Source organism: Pholcus phalangioides, unplaced genomic scaffold (assembly GCF_987345545.1).
Source record: "Pholcus phalangioides strain wild (caught in Gottingen) unplaced genomic scaffold, Ppha-v1.0 ptg000009l_1, whole genome shotgun sequence".
NCBI lineage: Eukaryota > Metazoa > Arthropoda > Arachnida > Araneae > Pholcidae > Pholcus > Pholcus phalangioides.
In genome coordinates this window covers 46,458,087-46,481,388 of record NW_028301602.1, presented here as the reverse complement: position 1 = coordinate 46,481,388, position 23,302 = coordinate 46,458,087, and the positions used below count along the sequence as shown (strand labels likewise).

At 35.0% G+C, this 23,302-nt stretch overlaps 1 protein-coding gene across 1 annotated transcript in view; it reads left to right on the top strand.

Annotated features, from left to right (window-relative positions):
- The window catches only part of LOC149083208 (kinesin-like protein KIF23), a 52,141-nt gene that overhangs the window by 21,336 nt on the left and 7,503 nt on the right, over positions 1-23,302 (top strand). Inside the window, exons 11-20 of the mRNA XM_089236403.1 lie at positions 1,298-1,439; positions 2,541-2,605; positions 2,901-3,003; positions 6,040-6,098; positions 7,039-7,188; positions 7,518-7,628; positions 8,977-9,193; positions 16,099-16,211; positions 20,221-20,314; positions 23,103-23,248. Coding sequence (XP_089092529.1) covers positions 1,298-1,439; positions 2,541-2,605; positions 2,901-3,003; positions 6,040-6,098; positions 7,039-7,188; positions 7,518-7,628; positions 8,977-9,193; positions 16,099-16,211; positions 20,221-20,314; positions 23,103-23,248 — 1,200 coding nt within the window. The remainder of the gene's footprint in view (positions 1-1,297; positions 1,440-2,540; positions 2,606-2,900; positions 3,004-6,039; positions 6,099-7,038; positions 7,189-7,517; positions 7,629-8,976; positions 9,194-16,098; positions 16,212-20,220; positions 20,315-23,102; positions 23,249-23,302) is intronic.

Here is a 23,302-nt window from a genome sequence, read left to right as displayed (position 1 = left end):
GCAGAGCTGACAGGACTTGATACCCTAAGCATTTGCTTTGCACGCTTAAATACAGCTTCAATTGGAAAACTATTGCATTATAAATGCTAGAGTAAATATACCATATCACGGTGCAAAAGTAAGAATAACCAAGTTCTATTAAGGATAAGTAACTTGAGTTTCTTAAGCATCATGTACAAGCTAGCATTGTCAAATTAAATGGCATTTTAGTCATACAATTTAGTATTTTGATTGCTAGATATATTTCAATGTTATGCACAATAAGAATATCGTTTTAAACAGGGTGGTTTGGTTTAAACCATGTGGTGTTTTTTTCAAAAAATCAAATGAAAGTGGCCTAAATATCATTTTATCCTTAAAAAATATATTGGTTTACTATTAGCCAAAATTTTTTCATTTTTACCACATTTTATATTCTTGAGGTACATTCTGATGGTATATCTTTAAATAGCATAAGATGGCATAAGTGGTTTTTTTCAAAAAGTCTCATAAAAGTGGCCTGAATATATATTTTTTTTTCATATAAAGTATCTTAGTTATTTAGTTATATATACAGAAGCCAAAATTTCTCATTCTTACCACATTTTCTAACCTTTGGCTACATTTTGATGCTCTATCGTAAGCAAATTCATGAATGAGGATTGCATCACACATCTAAATGTAGTGTATTATCTCACAGGGATTCCTTTTCCCTTCACAAAGAAGCAGCAACAGTAGTGACACCATCATGCTAGGGGCAGGTGGTCCTATAATCCAATAAAGACACCAGCTGTCCTTAACACGGACAAAGACTAGTATACTAGTAGTTACATTACCTCACAGACATTTTCATTTTCTTTCCCATAAGTAGTAGCACTTCTCCATACTGTATATCTCCCAGTCTTAATATTCAATAGTTATTTTTTTATACTTTCACTGTTAAGCCCAGTTAATCAAGGTTCTACTGTATAGTAATAGCAGATTTATGAAAAATAATCAGCTATATACAGGGTGATTACAATCAAAGTTTTGATTCCAAAACTATACAATAAGTACTAATGAGAATGACTTGAAAATTGCATGGATTTTTTCCCTTTTACCAAATAAAATTTCATTTCTTCAGGAATATTTATGTCAATTTTCAAGTCATTCTGACAATTGTTCTTTTTTTACAGTGTTTTGAAATCAGAACCTCAGTTATAATCACCTTGTATATCGTAAATCATCACTAATTAATCCACATTATTTATGCTTCATTAAATGCATTATATTCACCAGTCCTTTGCCTTTATAACCTATTGATTAATGTTTGTCATAGCACGTAATGAAGTTTGCTGAAGTGACCCAAGATGTGATGATTCCCAGAGGAACTCCGATATCTACTCCTGTCAATTTTGGCTTAAAAAGTGGCCGTGGTAATTTATTTAGAGAAGCAGTTCGCAGAGCACATGAAGAGGGTGGTAAGAATTTTCAATATTTATAACAATTATGAAATAAACCTGGCACCCACCCAAACTCAAAATTGTGTGACATGTGCAGTGTTAGCTGTGCAATTTTTCAAAAAGACACTGTATATTATGTGCCTGGCGGTTGAATCAACTAGCCATGCATTTTCATCTACCTTTTTTGAATAAGTGTTTCCTATTATTAATTCTGTTGAGAATCTTTTCTTTACAGGATTTTTTTTGGTTTAAGCATAATAATGATTGGGTAATGAAGCAAATGATAATCTGTGACAAATGATAATTGTGATAATCTGTGACAGTTTATGCTAATTAGCTATAGCTAATATGATGCCCCATTTTTATTATGGTCAGCCAAGGCATATAATATTGTGGTTTGAAATGTTTCTTGGCCAATTACAAACGCTTTTCATTAATTTGGCTGACATTTTCTTCTATTTTTGACTATTTGTTTTTTCTTGCCAGATTTTTTTGTATTTGTTTTGATGCAGTTTTAGATCACCATCAGAATTTTTTTTTGCTGAAGAGAATTTTTTCAGAATTCTTTTTTTGATCTGGGGAGAGATTTCTTACTGCTTTATTCTTACGTATGTGGCAACAGGCGTGAACTCATGCAAATCGGTAGTGCTGATGTAATACCGACATCATGTTTCCTTGTGTATAAATACGTAACGAATATTGTAACTGGCGCACTTTCCCTTTTCAGCTAACATGTTCTCATAGCTAATTTTGTTCTTTTGTTGTTGTTGCAATAAACCTGAAGTTAAGTTTCTCTTGAGAGTCTTCATTGCTTAGAGGGCTGCCTTATGTATGAAAAATCATTTTGTTTACAAAAATCTATTGCATATTTGCGGGGGGGGGTAATTTTCTGTGAGGAATTTTAAATTTTAAATGTGCAAAAAACCTCTGTAATTCTTATTCTCCATTGTTGGCATTAGTAGCAATGTTATAAATAAATTTTAAAAAGTTTTTTTGAATTTTTTTCCTATTGTCTGTTACAATTATATTGATTGATATTTGAATGTCTCAGCCATGAATGCTTTAATTTCGTTTTTCTTTTTAAAATGGCTGCATAAATTCCTGTAACTACATTTTCAGTTGATTTGAATGAAGTATTAGAGCCTGCTGTATACAGCTTAGGTCCAGAATTTCCTCAGTATCTAGTAAGTCCAACTACATAATTAATTTTACTTAATTTAATTTTAGAATTTGAGTGTAAGAAATAAGAGATGGAAAAGAAAATCTTGAAGAAATTTCTTCTGAATATGTTCCCCCTTATAATTTGTATATTGTACTTATACAAGAAATATGATAAGTAAGTTTTTTTTCAAATGAAATTTCAAACGTAACCATGATTACAGGAATGTGGTTACATTATTACATCTGTTATGTACAGAATTTATTTAAAATAGTATTAAAGAATATGTTAAATCAATTTTATTTTTCTGTTATGTGAAGATTGAAAATCCAGATGATGAAGATGCCTTGAACAACCTAATAGAGTTTCTTAATGCTCGTAAAAATAGAAGGAATGCTCTTTTGCAAGATCAGAAAAGACGAGGTCAGTAATATGTTGAGTGGTGGAGATTTTTTTTTTTTCACAGACCTGTCAATTTGAAGTTTTCTTTTTTTTTTGGAGGTTTAAATACCCCACTCATGGACATATCGCAAATACACTAGGGACTAGGGCTGGCTAAATCTATTGCCCAGCATGCAAAAAGTTTGACCACACATATTTTTTTTACGATAGCGTATAAAATTTTGATTCGGGCGTATAAATTTTGAGATTTGTCCAGCTTTGCTGAATATTTGGTTCAGCCGAATATCTGTGTAAATTTTAGTATATCAAACTAATTTTGATATTTAAAAAATTATATTAATTGGGATTTTTTTCTCATAAATCAAAAATTTACTGATTATCTTATATTGTATGGTATGTATTCCCCCCCCCCCTTGTGAAAGAGGTTATGTTAGGGTGAATTATCTCTAGAATAAGGATAGCATGAAACTGAAAATAGAACATCCTATTGCAATAAGGTTGAAATGCACATGAATTACACAAGTCAACTTCACTACTGAGGGATGTATCTAGACAAAATATACATATTGAGCTATTGAAAGGAGCAAAGAACATATCCAAAGAGGAAAAATAAGAAAATAAGTCATGAATTTTTTATGATGCATTACTAGTTGAGAGTAAGTAATGGTTGAAATTTTCTTAACTAGGATGTAAAATTGCAACAAGTGCAGAAAAATAAACTATTCTGTAAGTAATATTAAAATACAATATATAATCTTTAAATTTGGTTGTCAGTGCCAAGGCAATGAAAATCTTTCAATTACAGCCTTTTAATATTTATTGAAATAATAAATTTCATAATTAAAATTCAATCATCTAAAATTGCAGATAATTTTATTTTCAATTAAAAACACTAATTTGATTCATAATTGTGATGAATTTCAAGAAAATTGATATGTGGCTGCCGAATATTCAGTATTTGGTCAAAACTTTAGCTGAATATTTGGTTATTTGGCCAAATCACTATTCGTCCCATCCCATAATGCTTGTAAATACAACTTGTTCCAGCATGCAGTAATTCAGTAAAAAATCCTTAGAGGAATGTCTATGAGATGGTTGGTGCACTCTTGTATCAAGGTATTCAGGTAAGTTCAAATTGAGCTGGATATTTCTATTCAAAATTGTAATATCACACAAGACCGTAGTTGTCAATATCTGTGTAATTTGTATTAAACCAGTTTCCCAAACTTTTTGTCCCATTGCTACCTTCAGGGGGGTGGGGGATCTCATTGCCCTCAGCTAGCATTACCAGATTTAAAAACTGAGAAATGAAAATGCTTTCACATACTGTTAGTAACATCACGTTCTCCAATTTTCACAACAGATAGCACCACTATACTAATAAAAATCTGTCATCACAGTTTTTCCCGACTAGAACAGAACCAATGAAAAAAAATACTGATCCCTCTCCCTTTACTTATAATGAATTATTCCCACCATCTGGTCAGTTTTATTGCTTTGCTGTCTATGCCTGGAGAATGGGGAGGTTCTCTTTGGCCAAGAGCCTTGTCCTTTGTTACGTTTATTGGCATTTTTTCTAAAAGCTTGTTAAGGGGGTTGTTCCATGAAGCGCAGGCAGCCTCCTACTTTGATGCTGACTGTCAAAGCTCTGCAGTATTCCCAGCTAGCTTGTGGTGGTTGTTGGAGGCACTTTGCAATTTGAGTTGAATAAAGACATTTTATTACCTTTTTTCAAGCCGTGTCAGTTCAAACCAAAATGTGGAACAGCTCCTTTAAGCTCTGCCCTCATAAGGTCTTTGGTTTTTTTTTCAGGAGCATTGCATTTTTGCCAGAGAAGATTTGCCATAGAATCCGCATTGAGTTGGTTTTCTGTGGTTCCCAACTTCAAGGTGCAAATGCGAGCCGATCTCCCCTTAAAGTCTCGCCACCGATAGCAACAGACCTACATACAGCACATATGTAATTCAATCATAACACATCACTCACTTTGTTTCGGAAATATAGATGGCAGCACTGAAAAATCAAACAACACTACATACGCACTCAGACTATTAGGTACATACACAGTTACACTTCCGGAACCATTCAGAAGTAAAAAAAATAGGATGCAAAATAATAACACTCAATGCTGATTCCTAATGGCGCATCCCCTGTAGCAAAAAAGTAATACTCCCAAAAAGAAAACCTTCTGAAGGTAGAGCTTAAAACTGTTCCGTGGTTTAAAATAGACTAGTTTTTCCCAAAGGGGACAATATCGCCCCCGAAGCAATGGAAAGATCTATGAGGGCGGTAGAAGCTTTGGGTTTAGCATAGGTCATATGGGTTGATTTAAGTTGAAGGTGATGAGAAGAAAAATTTTTTAAGAATGGGGCGATGAAACAAAAAATTTAAGAAATTATGGATTGGATTGACAAGGCTCAAAGAAAGATAACGAAATGTGTATGTTTGATGCAAAGTGCATCACAAGCCGGCTGGAAATACTTTTAAGCTTTGGTGGTCAGCATCAAAGTAGCAGGTGACTTATGTTTCGTGGAACAGCCCCTTAACAAGGCTGTAAAAGCTTTTAGAAATGTCAAATGTAACAAAAGACTAAGTTCTTGGCCAAAGAAAATCTTGCCATGCTCCAGGAAAAGGCAACAAAACAATAAAGTTGACCAGACAGTGAGAACAGTTGATGAAGGTATTGGGAGGGGAATCAGTAATTTTGTCTTTTTTTTCTGTTTTTACTAATTTTTAGTGGTTCTGTTTCGCCAAAAATTATTCAGAAGTGTGCCTGTGTAGCTAACAGTATAGGTGCATGTGTAGTGGTGTGTGTGGATTGCTAATGCTGTCATCTGTTATTTGAACTATGAATTAAGTATTGCCTACTTTGGAAGAAACACTGCTTTAAACTGTGGGTATTCGTTTAGTATGTCTATGAAAATGCATAAAACAATTTTGGTGTGATAAAAAAATAAATCAAAATTGCATGGATGTATTAATTTGAAAATGTACTATGGATCAGCTTGTTTTCATCTGAAGACTGAATTGTATATTTTTTCCTCTCTATCATTGCAGAGGAAGAATTTAGGCAGAGCTTATTATCTATTGATAAAGAGAACGCATCTTTACAACAGGTGATGAATTATTTCATTTTGGTTAAAAGCATTTATACCATACTAATTTGCTGCCTATAATCTGGAATTTTATATATTCATCTATGCGAATTTGAAAAGTTCTTTAATCTGCAGTGGCTAATCATTATTAGCATCATATGTGAAATTAGAGAAAGAAACACCATTACTCACCTTTTGATTTGAATGTGCACAAAAGATTGTATCAAAAAATAGTGAGGAAAATTTTTTTTTCTCGAAACATAAATTCAGAGCAATCGTAAGATATGGTAATCCAACTTTCTTTTTTAAGTATGCATTCAATGCTCATTTTAGCGACCATTCCATTACTACGACCGGTAGGATAAGTTAAGTCCCAAATGTTTTCATGGAACAACTATCAGATATGTTTTACTTTTGATATAACGATCCTCCCAATATAACGACAGGACAAAGGGGGTCATTATATCGAGCGTCAACTGTACTCCCTTCCATCATATTCAAATAAAATCACTAAATTATTTGTTTATAAAATTTGGAAAATATTTTTTTCTTATATAAAAACTCTCATTGACCTTTAAATTTGAATGCTTTTTAAAAAGATATTTACACGTCCATTTCTTCATAAGCAAGGGAGGGTGGGGGTGTTCCCTTTTTTATTTTCTAAAACATTTATTTTATTTATTTGAATATCAGAAAAAAATGGTAATATACGCAGTTTCTATAATCCACACCAAGAAATTCGGATGTTATTTTATGTATAGTTTGTGAGGATTATAAGCCACGGGAAATCTATGGTATATATTTTATTAAAATATAGAATTGTCTTGAATTCAAACTTTAATTTTTTTTTAATAGTTAAAATATACTGTCCACATTTTTATTGTATTCTGTTTTCATTTTGCCTTTGTGTTTTTCCAATAACCCCCTTCCTTTAAAAAGAAAAAATTTTATTTTCTTAAAGGAAAATACAGTCCTTCAAATGGATCTGAATGCACGTGTGCAGCAAGTTAAGGATCTAGAATATAAATTGTCAAGTTCTGAACAGGCTCTACACCTTGCTCAGCAGAAACTTAACTCTTCTGAGAGAACCAATGATAATCTGAAAATAGAAGTAAGTTTTTAAATCTTTATTAATTATCAATCTATTAAACCACTTATATGTATGTATTTTTACAAATGAACCTAGTGAGTTGTGGAGAAATGTATTTGAAATACCTGTGGTAACAATAGGTTCAGAATTAAATGCTCCACTGTCCTTGGTTATCATGTTACCAAATAATAAAAATATGGCTTAAACAGTATTGTTTTTATCTTTTGCCAAAATATATTAGTTGTATTTATCTTTTGCCAAAATATATTAGTTGTATTTATCTTTTAACAACTTAGGTTTTAATTTGAAATTGAAAACAATCTAGTAATTGCTGAAACTTTTATTTGTAGTTGCAAAGAAGGGAAAATACACTTACAGAGAAAGAAAAAGAAGTTGCAAAAATAAAAGTTAGAGAGAGGGAGCGAGTACAACAAGAAAAAGATCGTGCAAAGAGAATGATGGTGAGAGTAGTTTGTTTTCTATTTTTATTAGTGTGATATATTGTGGTGGGTTTTTCTTCCTCGTCACCATGTCTATTTCAAAATTATTTTTTCTTTGAATAATCAAATGTCACTAATAAGGTTATCAATTGTTTTGCACTCTGATTCTCATACAGCTCAATGAATACACAACTTAGTGTTCTTAAGTGAAAAGATTATTGTAGTGAAAGTGATTGAAAGAGTAATTACTGTCCAATGTGACTAATAATTATTCTAGAAGCTTAAAACAAGATTGAAACTGCACTTTTTTTTAAACTTGCCATTTTGAAGAATGACCTAACATCAACCACAAGGACCAGAACCACATGAACAAGTAGATCCGCTACAGAATTGTTATATCATAACGAAAATCTGGAGGTTATTAATTTTTTCTAAAATCGTTTATGCCATGGAACAAAGTTATCAGAACAGTTGGGGATTTCATTTCGAAAAAGGTCTCTTTTCATTCTCCTAAAGTCATTCTTCCGCTTTTTTGAGGCTTAGTTCGTCCTAGACTGGAGTATGCTGTAAGGTTTTGGAGACCATACCTACAGAGGGACATAGACTTGGTTGAAGGGGGTGCAGAGAAGAGCTACGTGTGTCCTTATTGGCACATGGGGCTGGAGTTATGAAGAGAGACTTCATTTTTTGAATATGTTTACATTGGATGAGCGCAGGTGTCAAGGAGATATGATCGAAGTGTTCAAAATTTTCAATGGGATGGATAGGATGGACCATGAACTTTTAGTACACCGCCAATCGACTGCTTTTACAAGGGGACACCAGTATCAATTGTTGAGGGACAATGCAAGGTTATGGTGTCGCAGGGAATTTTTCTCTAATAGGGTTGTTAATAAATGGAATAGCTTACCCCCGGAGGTAGTAAATTGTAACACAATTGACACGTTTAAAAAGAAATATGATAATCATGTTGGGGTAAATCGAGAAGCTATCCATACTTAGAATAAGACAACCATAAGTATTCTTTATGGGTATTGTATAATATTTTATCATGTGTATATATTGTTTATAATTTTTGTTAATTGCATTTTTAATTGGGTTGTTGTATTTTTGAAATATATGACATCCATATTTTTATGGACATCTTTTTCTCAGCCACCTCGTTGGGCATTTTGCCTGTGGTGGCGTTGCATTTGTAAATCTCATGCCTTGGCTAAATTATAATTCTCAAACAAACTTTTTAGGAATTTTCTGTAGCCAAGAAATTAGAAATGATCATTAACATTGTTTACATTTTTTTATTTCTTGATAGGAAATATTGATGCTATTTTATTTGTCATCACTAACTTTTTTTTCTCCTTGACTTCAGGACAAAGTCCTAGCAGCAAAACAAGCAGAAATTGAAAGACTGCTATGCTGCAATGCTGAAAAATATAAACAGCTGGTGGATATTATGAATCCTGATAATTGGGAATTCGGAGGTGAAATTCTTGATCATGTCTCACTTCCTCAAAAAATTTTACCCAGTGTTAGCAAGAATAGCACCCCAGTGCAACCACGAATGACCAGAGCCAAGTCAGCAATGAGTAAGTAAATTTAAGATTATTAGTTCAGCAAAAGGTTATAAATGTATCTTCAAGTTACTTGTGTCTTTGTCCTTTAGGGACAGCTGGTGTCTTTATTGGATTATAGGACCACCTGCCCCTAGCATGATGGTGTCACTACTGTTGCTGCTTCTTTGTGAAGGGAAAAGGAATCCCTGTGAGATAATACACTACATTTAGATGCGTGATGCACCCCAAGAATATAAAATGTGGTAAAAATGAAAAATTTGGCTAATAATGAACAAATATGATATTTTTCAAGGGAAAAAAATTGTATTTGGGCCACTTTTATTTGATTTTTTAAAAACCACTTGGTTTAAACCGAACAACCCTGGTCCCTGTCCCCATACTTTTACTTTTTATCAATAAACTCGTATGATGGCATTGATAGCAAATTCATAGATGACGTGAAACTAATGGGAGTAGTCAGAAAGAAATCAAGGTGATAGGGAGTTGCTCCAGACTAAATTAAACAGGATTGGAGCATGGGCAAATGAATGGGGCATGACGTTTAGCATTGACAATTGTATGATCGTTCATTTTTGTTCAAACAACCCACGTTTCTCTTATGAGTTGAATGGTGTCATTATCCCGGATGCAACTAGGGTCACCGATTTGAGAATTTTCATTAACAAGTGGCCTAGCTTATCTAAACATTATTCAGCGGTGGTCAAAAAATCAAATATAATGTGGGCACAGTAGCCCGGCCGATAAGATACTCGCAGGGGGTGCAAGAGCTGCGCCAAACTGCGCCGAAACGGTTCTCTTGCTACATGGTGCGCCAAGACGCCAAATCCTTGCGCATTTGCGCCAATTCTTGTTTCTGGTTCGCGTAGGTACCGCTAATGCACTGTAGTGCGTCAAATACCGGGAATTTAGGAAAAAGAAGCATGAAAATTTTGTTCACGGGACGCGTTCTTTCCGAGACGCGGAAAAAAAATACGGAGGGAGAAACTTTAATTTTTTTTTCACTTCCCACCATCTACCACAATCGCGTTATGTCGTGACCTTGGAAAGTAGTTCTACTACCTTGAAGTTAAAGTCCTATACTGTTATTGGTTAACCGGCGGGCTATCAAAGTCCCTGAATGAATATGCCGAATTTTCCGATTTCGAAGACCGTTTTTTCTCCTGCAGGTTATATACTGAAAATTACGGTAATTTCGCGGCTGCCAACATGCGTTCTAAGACCGCATACATCGAAAAGAGGATTAGGTTACTCGTTAATTTACCGACATTTTTCGAAGATCATTGGAAAAAAATGGGATCTGTTAAAACTCCAGCTAAAATATTCATAGTTTTGTCATCTAGTCACTATGCGGTCGTGTGATTATCGTCGGCAGTTGCCGATCGTGGCAATTTCACATTGCGAAAATCCGGATTTGGTGAACACAGGGGCAGCTCGAGGAAAACAATTTCTACCCATGTGGAATCTGTTTTTGGCACTACTGAAGGCGTTTTTTTTTTTTTTTTTGGTAAACAAAGCTTTTTTCACCCTTTCAATTCCATTCAGCACCCCTCCTAGAGCGGCGCCCAATATGGCCGCACGGTTCGCCACTGCATTGGTGGGGGAGGGGCATGCTCTTAACAATAGTCAAAGGAAGGAATTTGTACTAGGAGCATGTGCTCATTTTACATAACTTCTGTGAGATACCTTTTTTATATTAATGTCCTACCTTTCCCAAACATGTTGTTGAAGAGAATGAAACGTTTGCACTCCCTCTCGTGCATTGCTGGGATGGTACATTACTCCCTCACGTATTGCTGGGATGTTGCTCAACATTGTATCACCAACAGAACTATTAATTATGTGTGATGAATGGGTTGCACTACAATGCAAATAATTACAAGAAGTGAAATCAGTTCAGAGAATAGATAGATATTGGGCAGACATATTCAAACTTTATAACCTTGAAAGCAGCCCAAAGTTCAAAATTTTGCCAGTTTTGGTGAAGGCTTTTTTATCTTCAGCATACGATAATGCAGACAGTGAAAGAGAGTTCATTGTTAACAAATGAATGAAAGTCTGTTTGAACATTGAAAAATCTGTCCATCCAATGCTTTAATGGAATGAGACATATAAAATCTTATGTTCAAGTGCATGAAAAATTTGAAAAAAATTGTCGTTGAGATGCTGAACTTCTGAAAGCGACTCGTGATTCGTAATCTATTAACATCCTATTTTAGGTTGAGAAATTGTTTAAGTAAATAAGGTATTTATATTTTTCTCATTTTTTGCATTTTTCTTTTAAATTTAATAATTTCTTTAAATTTTGTGAGAAGCTAATTTTTTTTTCACGAAAACCCTTATTATATTTTGCATGCACTTTTTTTGCTATATCAGGATGAATAAGATTTTGGTGTTCAAGCAGCAGAAATTCTTGTTGCCTAGGTTTTTTTTTTTTTTAGTATGCATGTTGCTTAATTTGAAAAGAGTCTCATAATTTTTATTCGTCATTTCAGTAATGCACGTTTTATTAGTGACAGATAAGATAATTCAGAAAAAATTTAAATGGGTTTTAATTTGTGAAGGAAATTTATTTAGAATTATTTGTTTCAACCATTTTTGGCAAAACTTTTTAGGCATTTCACAGAAAAATTACTCCTTATATTGCAGATATAGTTTGTTTTTAGTTCTGCTCCATTTTCAAAATATCTGCTCCAAAAATGAAATTTGCTGCTCCGAAATAGATGAGGGGCACTTGCACCCCTGTACTCGCCTAAAGTACCAAAGGATGTTTAGAGGTGTCGAGAATTTGATACCCGGTTTCTTCCTAGTCAGAAAACTTTCCTGACACAGGGGTACAACAAAAACAGTGACTTGACCACAGCAAAAAATTGCTACTGCAACGAGTCCCCCCCATCGAGGTGTTAGTGTACCAACCTCCCTGAGTATAAAGAATAAGCCCGCCACTCGGAATCGGCAATAAATTTTAGGTTCCGCTCTAATTAGCCCTCGTGTGCAGAAAATGACCGTGGTGTGACAAATATCATCAATGATCAGATATAATGCTCAGTTTCATTTTCATAAAGGTCTCTTGTCATTCTTCTAAAGTCATACGTCCGCTTTTCCGAGGCTAAGTTCATCCTGGACTGGAGTATGCCATAAGGTTTTGGAGACCATGCCCATAGGGGAGCATAGACTTGGTGTAGTGGGGGGCAGAGAAGAGCTATGCATGTCCTTGTTGGCACATGAGGCTTGAGTTATGAAAAGAGAATTTTATTAGAAGTATTATTTTTTGAATATGTTCACATTGGATGAACGCGCAGGTGTCTGGGAGATATGATCAAAGTGTTCAAAATTTTCAATAGGATAGACCATGAATTATCAATATGCCATCAATCCACCACTTTTACAAGGGAACACCAGTATCAATTGGTAAGGGACAGTTCTAGGTTATGGTGTCGCAGATTTTTTTCTCAAATAGAGTTCTTAGTAAATAGAATAGCTTACCCCCGGGGTAGTAAATTCTAACATAATTGACATGTTTAAAAAGAAATATGATTAACATGTTGCGGTAAATCGAGAAACTATCCATACTTAAAATAAGACAACCATAAATATCTTCATGGGCATTGTATAATATTTTATCATTTAAATATAGTTTTTAGTTTTTATAATTGCATTTTTAACTGGGAGTTGGTTGCTGTATTTTAGAAATATTATCACATCCATATTTGTTATGGGCATCTTTTTCTCAGCCACCTTATTGAGCATTTTTCCTGTTGTGGCCTTGTATTTGTATTTAAATGTCCTTCCAGCAGGTCTATAAGGGTTACTTAGTGATTTATACACTCATTGCCATAAAAATTTGCGCACCAAGAAATAATTGTGGGATCGAAACGAAAGTTGGCCTGAAGGTACATACGGGCAGATATGCAAATGATTAGAAATGCAGCGTGATTGCGCATTGCGTAATGCCACTAGAGGGCGTTGAACTTCGTTCTCCTTGGAGTATAAAACAGGTAAGCAGAGCTTGCTGGAGTGTATTTAATCGTTTGCAAAGGAAATGCTGAGGTAGACATGCCATTACGCCGCCGTCGAAGACCATATGAGCATTTGTCAGAGTTCGATAGGGGAAGAATCATCGGGATGATGGAAGCTGGGTGGTCAGCTCGGCGAGTAGCTCGTCAACTAGGCCGTTCTGATTTTACTGTGAGGAGGTGTTGGGACCAGTGGACAGAAAAGACGACCAGGTTCAGGACGCCCTCGACAGACCAGCCGTCGAGAAGACCGTCACATCATCTGAAACGCACGCGTAGAGCCTACTTCCTCATTGGCCGCTATCCAGACACAGGCAGCAGCTTCACCCGAGCCCCTGTGTCTTCCCGAGCCATCGCAAGGCGCCTGGCTGAAGGACATCTGGTATCGCGGCGCCCATTACGTGTGCTGCCAATGACACCCACCCACCAACGCCTCCGTTTGGAGTGGTGTCGAGCACGACGGGATTGGACTGCAACGGAATGGAACCAGGTCGTCTTCAGTGACGAATCGAGATTCAACTTGAGCAGTGATGACAATCATGTTCGTGTGTGGAGGCCCCGTGGTGAACGCTTCAATCCTGCCTTCGCTTTACAGCGACTCACCGCTTCCACAGCTGGTGTCATGGTATGGGGTGCCATTGCTTACGATATATAGTCATCCCTAATATTGATCCATGGCACAATGACAGCCCAGCGGTACGTCCATAACATCCTTCAGCCACATGTGTTGCCACTCATGGCAGGGCTCCCAGGAGCCATTTTTCAACAAGACAATGCTAGACCACACAGCAAGGATGTCACAAGACTGCCTCCGCCACATTACCACCCTTCCCTGGCCTGCTTTATCCCCAGATTTGTCACCAATCGAGCATATCTGGGATCATTTGGGACGGCAAGTTGGACACCCTACGAGGTTGGTCTAACTAGAGGCGCATTTACAGCAACTGTGGAACGAGATGTTTCAGGACATCATACGGAACTTGTATGCCTCAATGCCCACTCGTATCGCATCGTGCATTCGCGCTAGAGGGGGTCCAACAGAGTATTAAAACTTCTGTTCATCTGTACTTTTTTCAGCAATAAATGATCCTTTTTCTTGGATTTTCTAATCACTTACTTATATCAACGTAGTACTTACATGTGTAAAATTTCGTTTCATTTTGACGACTTCTTCTGGGTGCGCAAATTTTTATGGCAATGAGTGTAAAATGATTGAATTTTAAAGTTGTAGAAGCGGGAAAAAAAATCTAGATATATAGCCCTGATATAGATTTTTTTTGGAGCAGTATTGTCTATAACTCTTTTGGAATAACGTTTTATTTCTTTTCTAACCATTTATTATTTAAAAATGAATATTTATATTTTATTACCCTATAAATATAGTTGTGTGTTATAGTTATAATACTGTTGTGTTGTTCACTGTGGCGTTTGTTATTTGGGATCTTATTTTGTTATATATATTATCTAGACCTGCCAACTCTCTGGTTTTAGGTGGGCCATTCCAGATTTTCACTCTTCCGCCTGCTCTCCTGATTTTGACAGAAAATTAGATTTTTCACAACTTTTCACGATGTCACGTCAATGACTACTGTCACCAGTAAGAAAAGCACCTATGGAGGGCAGCCGTGATCATTTCTGTTCAGCAGCCATAAAAAAAGTCTTGATTACATTTAAGCAACTGGCAAAGATGTGACTTACTTTACTTAGCGTTTATCAGGGGATGACCTTGGTTGCCGAAATTCCTGTATAATCATTATTATATTCTATTAACAGCCATGAGTCATGCAGCGAACACAATAAGGTTTTTTTTCTCAGCAGCATTATATTTTGAAATTGTTTCACTGTTGACGTCTGCTTTTGTCACTTGTAGTCCAAAGTATACCATTTGTTTTTTTCAAGTCAAAGAATTTATTGAAGAAATAGTTAAACATAAACTTGAGGCGTTACTTTGATTAGAGAAAAAATTGAGATTTCAAAGCTTTCAGACATCGATGCAACTTCACTTTTCTTCATGAAAGAATCAGAGTTTGAATTCTTCGCAGTACAATAATAACCTTAATTTTGAAAAACCTAAGGATCTTGCCAAGGCCACGAAAGGGATTTTGAAAGTATGCAACAAAATATAGTATGTTTGTTTTCTCAATAATTGAAGTTTGTGTCATTTCAGTCCAAAAAAATTGTTTTCACTCAGATTAATTTTGAGATAGAGAAGCTTTTTTTCTAGAGTTCTGCTGTATGTGACCTTATCTTCAACCTAACAGCTGTGTTCAATGTGAACACAGCTGTTAGGGTGAAGAGTTATATTAAGTGAAAATTAAAAAAAAATAAGATGGTGGCAGTAAGTCATATTTATCTTTTTTTGGAGCAACATTTTTGCTAAACCAGTTAAAAAACTATGTGACTTTTCATCTGAAACACTTGCTACAACCAAATCAATATTCAGAATAGACACTATGGCATGATGATAATAATTTTTTCACTTTCCAGAAAGAAAAGTTAAAGATAATGACAGGTTCTAGCATATGTACTCATTCAACACTGTCTAGTTAGAAAAGAGACTGGGTGTGAAGAGTACTGGAACAGGTTTTATGCTCCTATGACATGACCTTTGAGTTTAATGATTAAAAAACAATAGAAATTATTTAAAGATACTTGTAGTTAAAAATTTTACTAAAAATATTGCAATCATATATAACAGACATAGAGTACGGTAATTAATTTAGGATAGGTTTAGTAGTAACATATGGAAGGTGCTTACATCAAAGTGAATCTTTGTGAACAAGGAAGCCATTGAGTTGCAGATCTAATTTTGTTACCAGCCTTTAATATATGTGGAAAAACAGGCAAAATAATTATATAATGTCTTGATTTGATGAACTTGCATTCTGTAATTTTTTATTTTAGGTAGCAGCAGCTCATCAAGCTCTAAAAGAACTGCAAATTTGCCACAAGCAAAGTCTGACCCCAATGTTGCCAGAACTGATAGTGAATCTGCAACAAGATCTAGCCAATACAAAGTGAGATTCAAAAATATTAACTAAAGTATAGTTTTTGTGGTTTTTTTTTTTGCAAGACATACAGAAAACTGAATGTTATGTGAAAATGCTAATTTTTTGGGAAGATGTAGATTTTTTTTCAGGCAGAGATGTTGATTATTTTCGAAGGAAAGTTCGCCTTTTCAAAAAATTGGCATCTCTTTACATAACATTCTAGTTTTCTGTATATCTTGCTTAAACAAGTAGAGTGCAACATTGTGTCATATTTTTCGTTTTTATTTTTATTTGTGAAAATTTAAGGTCAAAGTAATTAAATTCCCTTGATTATTCAAACGTGTTGCTGTATGGCCAGTGTGCTTACATTAATGACTTTCAAAGTAAAATATTTTTTCATTATGCAAAAACTTTCATAGTTGAAGGAGAGAACATTAAATTCTTTTTGTCATTTTTATGCTAAACAAATTTTAATTAGTGGGGTCCAATCTATTTAGTGAGAAAATGCGATGTCCAGTATTTTGCTGGTCTGAACCGGCTGCCATAAATATGTTGAAATATGCTAACTTTTTAATCAAACTTGGTAAATTTTAAGCTCAAGGGAAGCACAAGAAAATTTGAGTTATTTAATTCTTCAATACAGAACCTTTTAACTGACCATATATCAAAATTCTATTTTCAACATTCACATAGGATTTATAAGTGATATTTGCCACTATATGTTATTTTGCTATTCTGTAATTTGCATCACTACACAATTTCTTGACTGCTTAATGCTTTACTTTATAAAAATGGTTTGTAATTGTTAGCGAACTTACCCTCAATCTTCACTAATCATTCGAGAAGATCTCTACTTTTATTTTTATATTGCAATTAATGCTTTTTTGAAATTTTACATTCACTTAACGATGATGAAAAAGTGTTAGATTTTGTATTAGACCTTCATTATTAAGCTTAATAATAGAAGCTATATCAAGTGAATCACAATGGTAACCTCTTCAGCAGCATTTACGAGGTATCTTGCCTAACTTGATGCTTTGTATTTTGGCAATTACGATATATTTCACCTTTTTAAAACCCTCTCATTTTGGCGATGACGAACCCAAACAACTTGGTGACTTTTTCTACATGTTTTCCATCCTCTCAAAGTGTTAAGCCAGGTTTTCCTAGAGGCAGGTTTCTACAGTGCATGCAACGTGAAAACTCTGATTGGTCAAAAAAAAAACTGAATTTCAAGTTTTTAACCAATCAGCGTTTTCACGCTGCACCCAGCGCAGAAATTCTACTCCTCCCGGCTTTACATCAACTGCCAGTGAGCGGAGTCAGCTGTTGTTCAAATTTTGATAACAGAAGGAGAGAGAGACATGTCAGTAACTCTGTACCTTCTACTCCTTTCCATTTAGGATAGATAGTTTAGGACAGAGCTTGGCAAATTGCAGGTGCCAGGTTGACTAAAAAATCGGTATGGAGCCTAAAGTAATTTATATCTGTGGTTCTCAACTGCCGAGCCCCTTACATAATTCATACTGGGCCACGAGTGATTGAATGGTTTGTTTTTCTCCATTCATTTTCCATTAGTCGTGTGTTTGACCGGGCGTTCCATGTAAAAAAAATAAATGGAATTGGGCCACAGGCTTCTAAAGGTTAAGAACCGCTGGTCTATACGTTATTGCTAAATTAAGATTCCAAGGATGATGCAAAATTTGCTGAATTCATTACATCACTTCATGTTAGAAGATTTAATCAAATTCTGGAAAATTAAAAAAATATATTTAGGACAGTTATTCTTGAGCAAAAACCATGGTTGTGGGCTCCTAAAAAAATTAGCTGGCACCTAAATATTTTTTCTATTTTTCAAGCCCTGGTATAGAAATATGTGTACAGTGCTGTATATAATAGTAAAAGAGAGATGGAGTATTTCTCTTCGTCATTCTATTATCCTCTGAGTTGGGGACAAAGCATTATTGCCTGCACAATATCCAAAAGGTGTCTTGAAAAAAGGTGTGGCAGCTTACAAAAAGTTAGGTTATTTCCACTGCTCCAGTTACAGTGGGGATCAGTGAAATTTATAAAACCTTGTTAAGGAAGAATTCATTTTAGTTGAATGATAAAATAGCCATTCAATTACTAATAAATATTAGAACTTTCCTAGTTAGCATTGTTGAATTTTTGAAGTAGCTCACTAGTCATCAACCTTCTTACAGATTTAGATCACCTATAGTCCGTTTCAGGTTAACTTTGCAGTGAAGGGGAAGCTACGAGGGAACCGCATCACTCGTTGCTATGGGAACGAAAGCCTCTTAACCAATGTATCAATGCGCGGCCTCGGTAAGGTATGGCCGATTCTCGCCAATCTCACTGAGAAAAATATTTTTTACGTGTAATGTAATTGCACAGTTAAATTAGTAATAATTACAGAATTAAAAGAAAACCATTGACGATACTTTCAGAAATTAAAGTGAGGTTTTTGAAATCATTTGTTTTGTTTTTTGATTAGAAAGCGTTTTAAAATTTAGAAAAAATAATTATCTTCTATCAGCGTGTCACTTACTCTTCATTGATATGCCGTAAGTAACATTAAAAATTTCAAAAAAGTCATATATTTTTCTGCAATATTTCCCTTCCCTCAGCTGAAATTTATTTACAAAAAAAAAAATCCAAACAATATTATGAAAGCAACGTATAATTTTAAAATACTGTATATTAACCATGGCTCTCAAAAAAATGGGGATTTTTACTTTTTTCTTCAATTTATATGGAAAAAATTAATGTTAAATAAATTAAGAAGAAGCAGGTTAACTCTGTTTTCACGTGTAAATGCAGGAATAGCACCAAATAATAATAATGATACGGAAAAGTTTTGAATTTTTCTACTCACTTTTCTTGCCGAAATTTCCGTCACTCGACATCCCCCTTCCCCGAATGGTATACGTCGATGCCACTTGTTTTTCCGACAGCTTTAGTCTTTTGTTACGGTTGATGTGCTGCTCATGGTTATTACGGATTATTCTTATGGAGTTTTGTTTACAACGAATATTCAAAAACCAAAAATATAGTATTCAGGAATGGAAGAGCAGAGAACTTTAACGTGGCTATCTCTGGTGAAAATTAAGACACGACTGTCACATAACAGATGAAAGCCCAAACCACTGTGGACCCCCCCCCACTCATTTATTGTATCTGAAGAGACGCTAAAGGCAAGGGGCATGAGGAGAAACAGGTGGGTGGAAGATGGCGTCCGTTCGTGTGAGTGGAAGTCGCGACTCTGTCAACACTCTCCGTGATCAGAAACTAAAACTATCCCATAAACATGGCAAAAAATAAATAATTAAAAAAAGGAGGACCTATAACCAAAACTTCTGCACCCATAGAGGGCCTCTCACAAGTCACAATAGTATCGGCACTCTCGTGGAAGAGAAACACTTCTTGTAATCTATGAGTGAATATCTGAACTCACTGAAGCCTATTTTTAGGAGAAAATAAAACTGATTGAATATTCGTTTTTATGTAAGCCTACAACTGCATGTAAAACTGAATGAAAAATTGTATCATTATGGAAAATTCAACCAAATAACGAAAAAAAAAAATGTATATATACAGTATATAATTGTGTAACGAAAAAAAAAATGTATATATACAGTATATAATTGTGTAACGAAAAAAACACGACAGTGATATTGGCGGGGAAAATTCCTAGGATATCGCGCCAGAGTGTCGTTGCCGTTGCTATGGATTTTTAATAATGGTAACCAATATTTTTTATAATTTAAAAATTTTAAACAAGTAAACATCGGTTCAAAACGATTTTTTTTTTCAGTATTTTTTTCAAAATCATAGAAAAAATTTAAATATTCTGTATAAAGGTTCATCTTAAACCTCCGATATATGAGAACTATATTTTGCGGCGAAGGAATACACTCTCTACCTTTCTCTTCACTGCAAAGTTAACCTGAAACAGACTATAGTTTTTTGTGTTTTCCAATCATTAACATCTGTACTTTCTTTTGAATTGAGTTGTTAAAAAATTGTTTTTCAGAGTGTTGCTGTTTCAAATATCCGTCATCGAAGATCTCAATCATCAAGTGGAGATGTATGGTTGGAACACAATCCTACTGGCAATCTTGAACTTGGTAATTCAATTCAGGGTTACCTTGGTTTCTTTTGAAATTTTAGTTCAATCCAAGAATATATATTGTTTCAGAAACTGAATATAACAGGGTTCCCAGCAACCTGAAAGAAAGGAGAAGCAGGGAAAGTCATTGAATCAGAAAATGGTCAGGGAAAATGTTAAATATTTTTCAAAAGTCAGGGAAAATTCTTAATATTTGGGAAAAATCAGGGAAATTCTGAAGGGAAAAAATTAAAAGAGGATTAATTCCCATTCCAGAGTGGTTGGTTTTCACTTTTTCCTCCATAAAAGATTATTTCTTTCAGATCCTCTGGGAAAGAATAAGAAAGCCTTATCAACAATCTTTATCTAAATGAATGAACACCAGAACTTTGCCACTGGACTTATCCAGCTTTATCTGCATTTTCCTCTGGATCCCTACTAAAGCCCCATTCACATGTGCAAGATTGGGGATCGTTTTGGTGATAATTACCAGCATGGCAACTTTTTTCCCCTCGTAGGGGAAAAAAGGTGGGAGAGAAGCTCGTCAAAAAAGCCCATCTTTCTTGGGGTGGATTGGTGGTCGACACCTGCCTTCTCTCCCATAATCTGCGAAAACTACTGTAAGCTTTTTTGTCAGCCATCTTGAATCAAGCACTTTCGTTTAATCCACATAACCAGTGACGACTTCCGGAAAGAAGAGGGGGATTACCAGCGTAAACTAAACGTCATGTGAATGGTTTGTAGCGAAAATCCCTGTTATCGGGATGTTTTATTGCACATGTGAACGGGACTTAAGAGACAGTTTGGTATGAGCAAAATGTCTTATCAGTTGAAGGGTGGGATTTTACATACTGGAAACCAATGTTGGTCAAGGTCACTGAACCTGCTTTTTCAGTACATGGATGAAGGGGAACTAAGGAGACCCTCTTTTTCATTGTCCATTGTCGAAGACAAAGCCAATACCAGTTCTAATTTCTTTTCTGAAAAAATTGTGTATCCTCTTGCTTTTTTGCTGCCTCTGTATGGGGGCCATTCAAGTATTATGTCAAGAGGGGGGGGGGTTCTACCTGTGGGTTGTATGGAAGGCAGCTGGATGGGATGAAACAATTTGTCAGTAGTATGTATTTTTGTTTATGGAATGCTCCTCCTTGCTACACAGTTCACAGACATTGCAAAAGACACCACAAATGAGTAAAATTGAAAGAATTGTTTTCTCTAAATTTTTTTAGTAGATGGGTTGAAAATATGTAATGTTTGAAAAGAGCAGCTATATACATTTTTGTCAATGTGAAGTTTATATAGGACAACAAGATTCTTTCAGGTAAGCCTCTGTTGGCCTGGCAGTAAAAGATCCTCCATTAAGTGTGAGATGAGTTTTTAAGACTATCCCCCCTCCCCACCCCCCAGAATGCAAGTCATTCCTAAAAAGATTTCAAAGCTCAAAACATGTTGCTCCTTTTTTGTTTGAAACTCTTTTCCAGATCTCATGTGAAAACTTATTACCTGTAACCTGATAAGTTGGAGGCTGCATGCAGCTTCCGCAAAAACACTTCCTGAAATTGATTTGGATTGGAAAGCTGCCCCTGATTTTAATGTTCCTGCATTTTTCAATTTTTTTTTTAATCTCTCACCCCCTCAAAATGCTCTTTCGTATCCCCGGTTAAGAACCACTGATTCTAGGTTTTGTAACTCTGATGCTACCCAATAGCAGTAGATTGTCTTCTGTATTTTTAGGACATGCAGAGGCATAAACAATGTTTACATAGCTTTGCAAAGAGCTAGAAATGAAAATGCTTCATTTATCGAAAACCATGATACTGACATTGAAGATGGACAGTGCAGTAAAACCATCCAGTTCACCTGGACTTATTTACATAGGACCCTGTAATTTACACATTTCGCACTGTGATTGTGGAAGTGTTTACGAAGGAGCAGCATTCTTAAAAAAACTTGCATGTCTTCATAATTTGCTGTGCATCATGAAAGAGAGTTTACTCAATGGACTTTGGAAGATTCCTCAAAAAAAAAGGTAAAATATTGTTAGGAGAGACAGGATAGAATTATCTGTGGTTGTGCTAGTAAATATTGATTTGTTCCCGTGAAATATCCAACACTTTCTATGTGAGTTCATAGATAGCCTCATTGAAACTGGTACTAAAAAAATTCCTTTTTTCTAAGTGCAATATTCACTGAGATATTCAAATTTAATACACTGGAAAAAAAGGGGGCTAAAGCAGAAAGCTGGGTAAAAACAGTGTTAAATGTGGATAAAACAGTTTTTCTGCATTTAGAGCTGTTTTTCCCCCCAACTTTCCTCTGTTTTTCAAATTCGAATATCTCTGTGAATTGCACTTAGAAACATGAAGTTTTTTTTAGTTAGCATCAGAAGAGACAGGGCAATAACTTTTTAACTGGGTTTTTTGGCGCACGGGGACGGTATAAAAGTTTTTTAGTAGTTTTTTTTATTTTAATAACTGTACAACCCCTTGCAACATGAATGACATATTCTGAGTACTGCATCTCTAATTGGAAGTATGTGCCTCTAGGATCAATGGTTTGCCAGTAAAGTGCCATACTCACTGTTTGCCATGCACCCTGTATAACATCAGAAAAATATATAAAGTTTGTTTAATCTAGTTTTTATAATTTTAGAGGTTTACTATAGCTATATAAAAACAGCATTATTTTCATATAAATGGGAATTCAAGCAAAAGCAGGTACATATTTTTCTCTAATTATTTTAAGGTAAAAAATTAAGGTATTAATTTATATGGGTTTCGTTATACAGTTTAATTTTCAAATTATAGGTACAGTCTTGCAGCCTAAAATGAAAAAGAAGAAATCGGTCAGTAAACTAGAAGTAAAGGATGTGACTAAGCCATCAGTTTCAAAATATGTTCTCACACATCAAGAACAAGATTCAAATGGCGAACTTGAGACGCAGTTGTACAAGGTTGGTTTTTCTCACATGTACTTGATATAATTCGAGGTTACTGATATTTTCAGG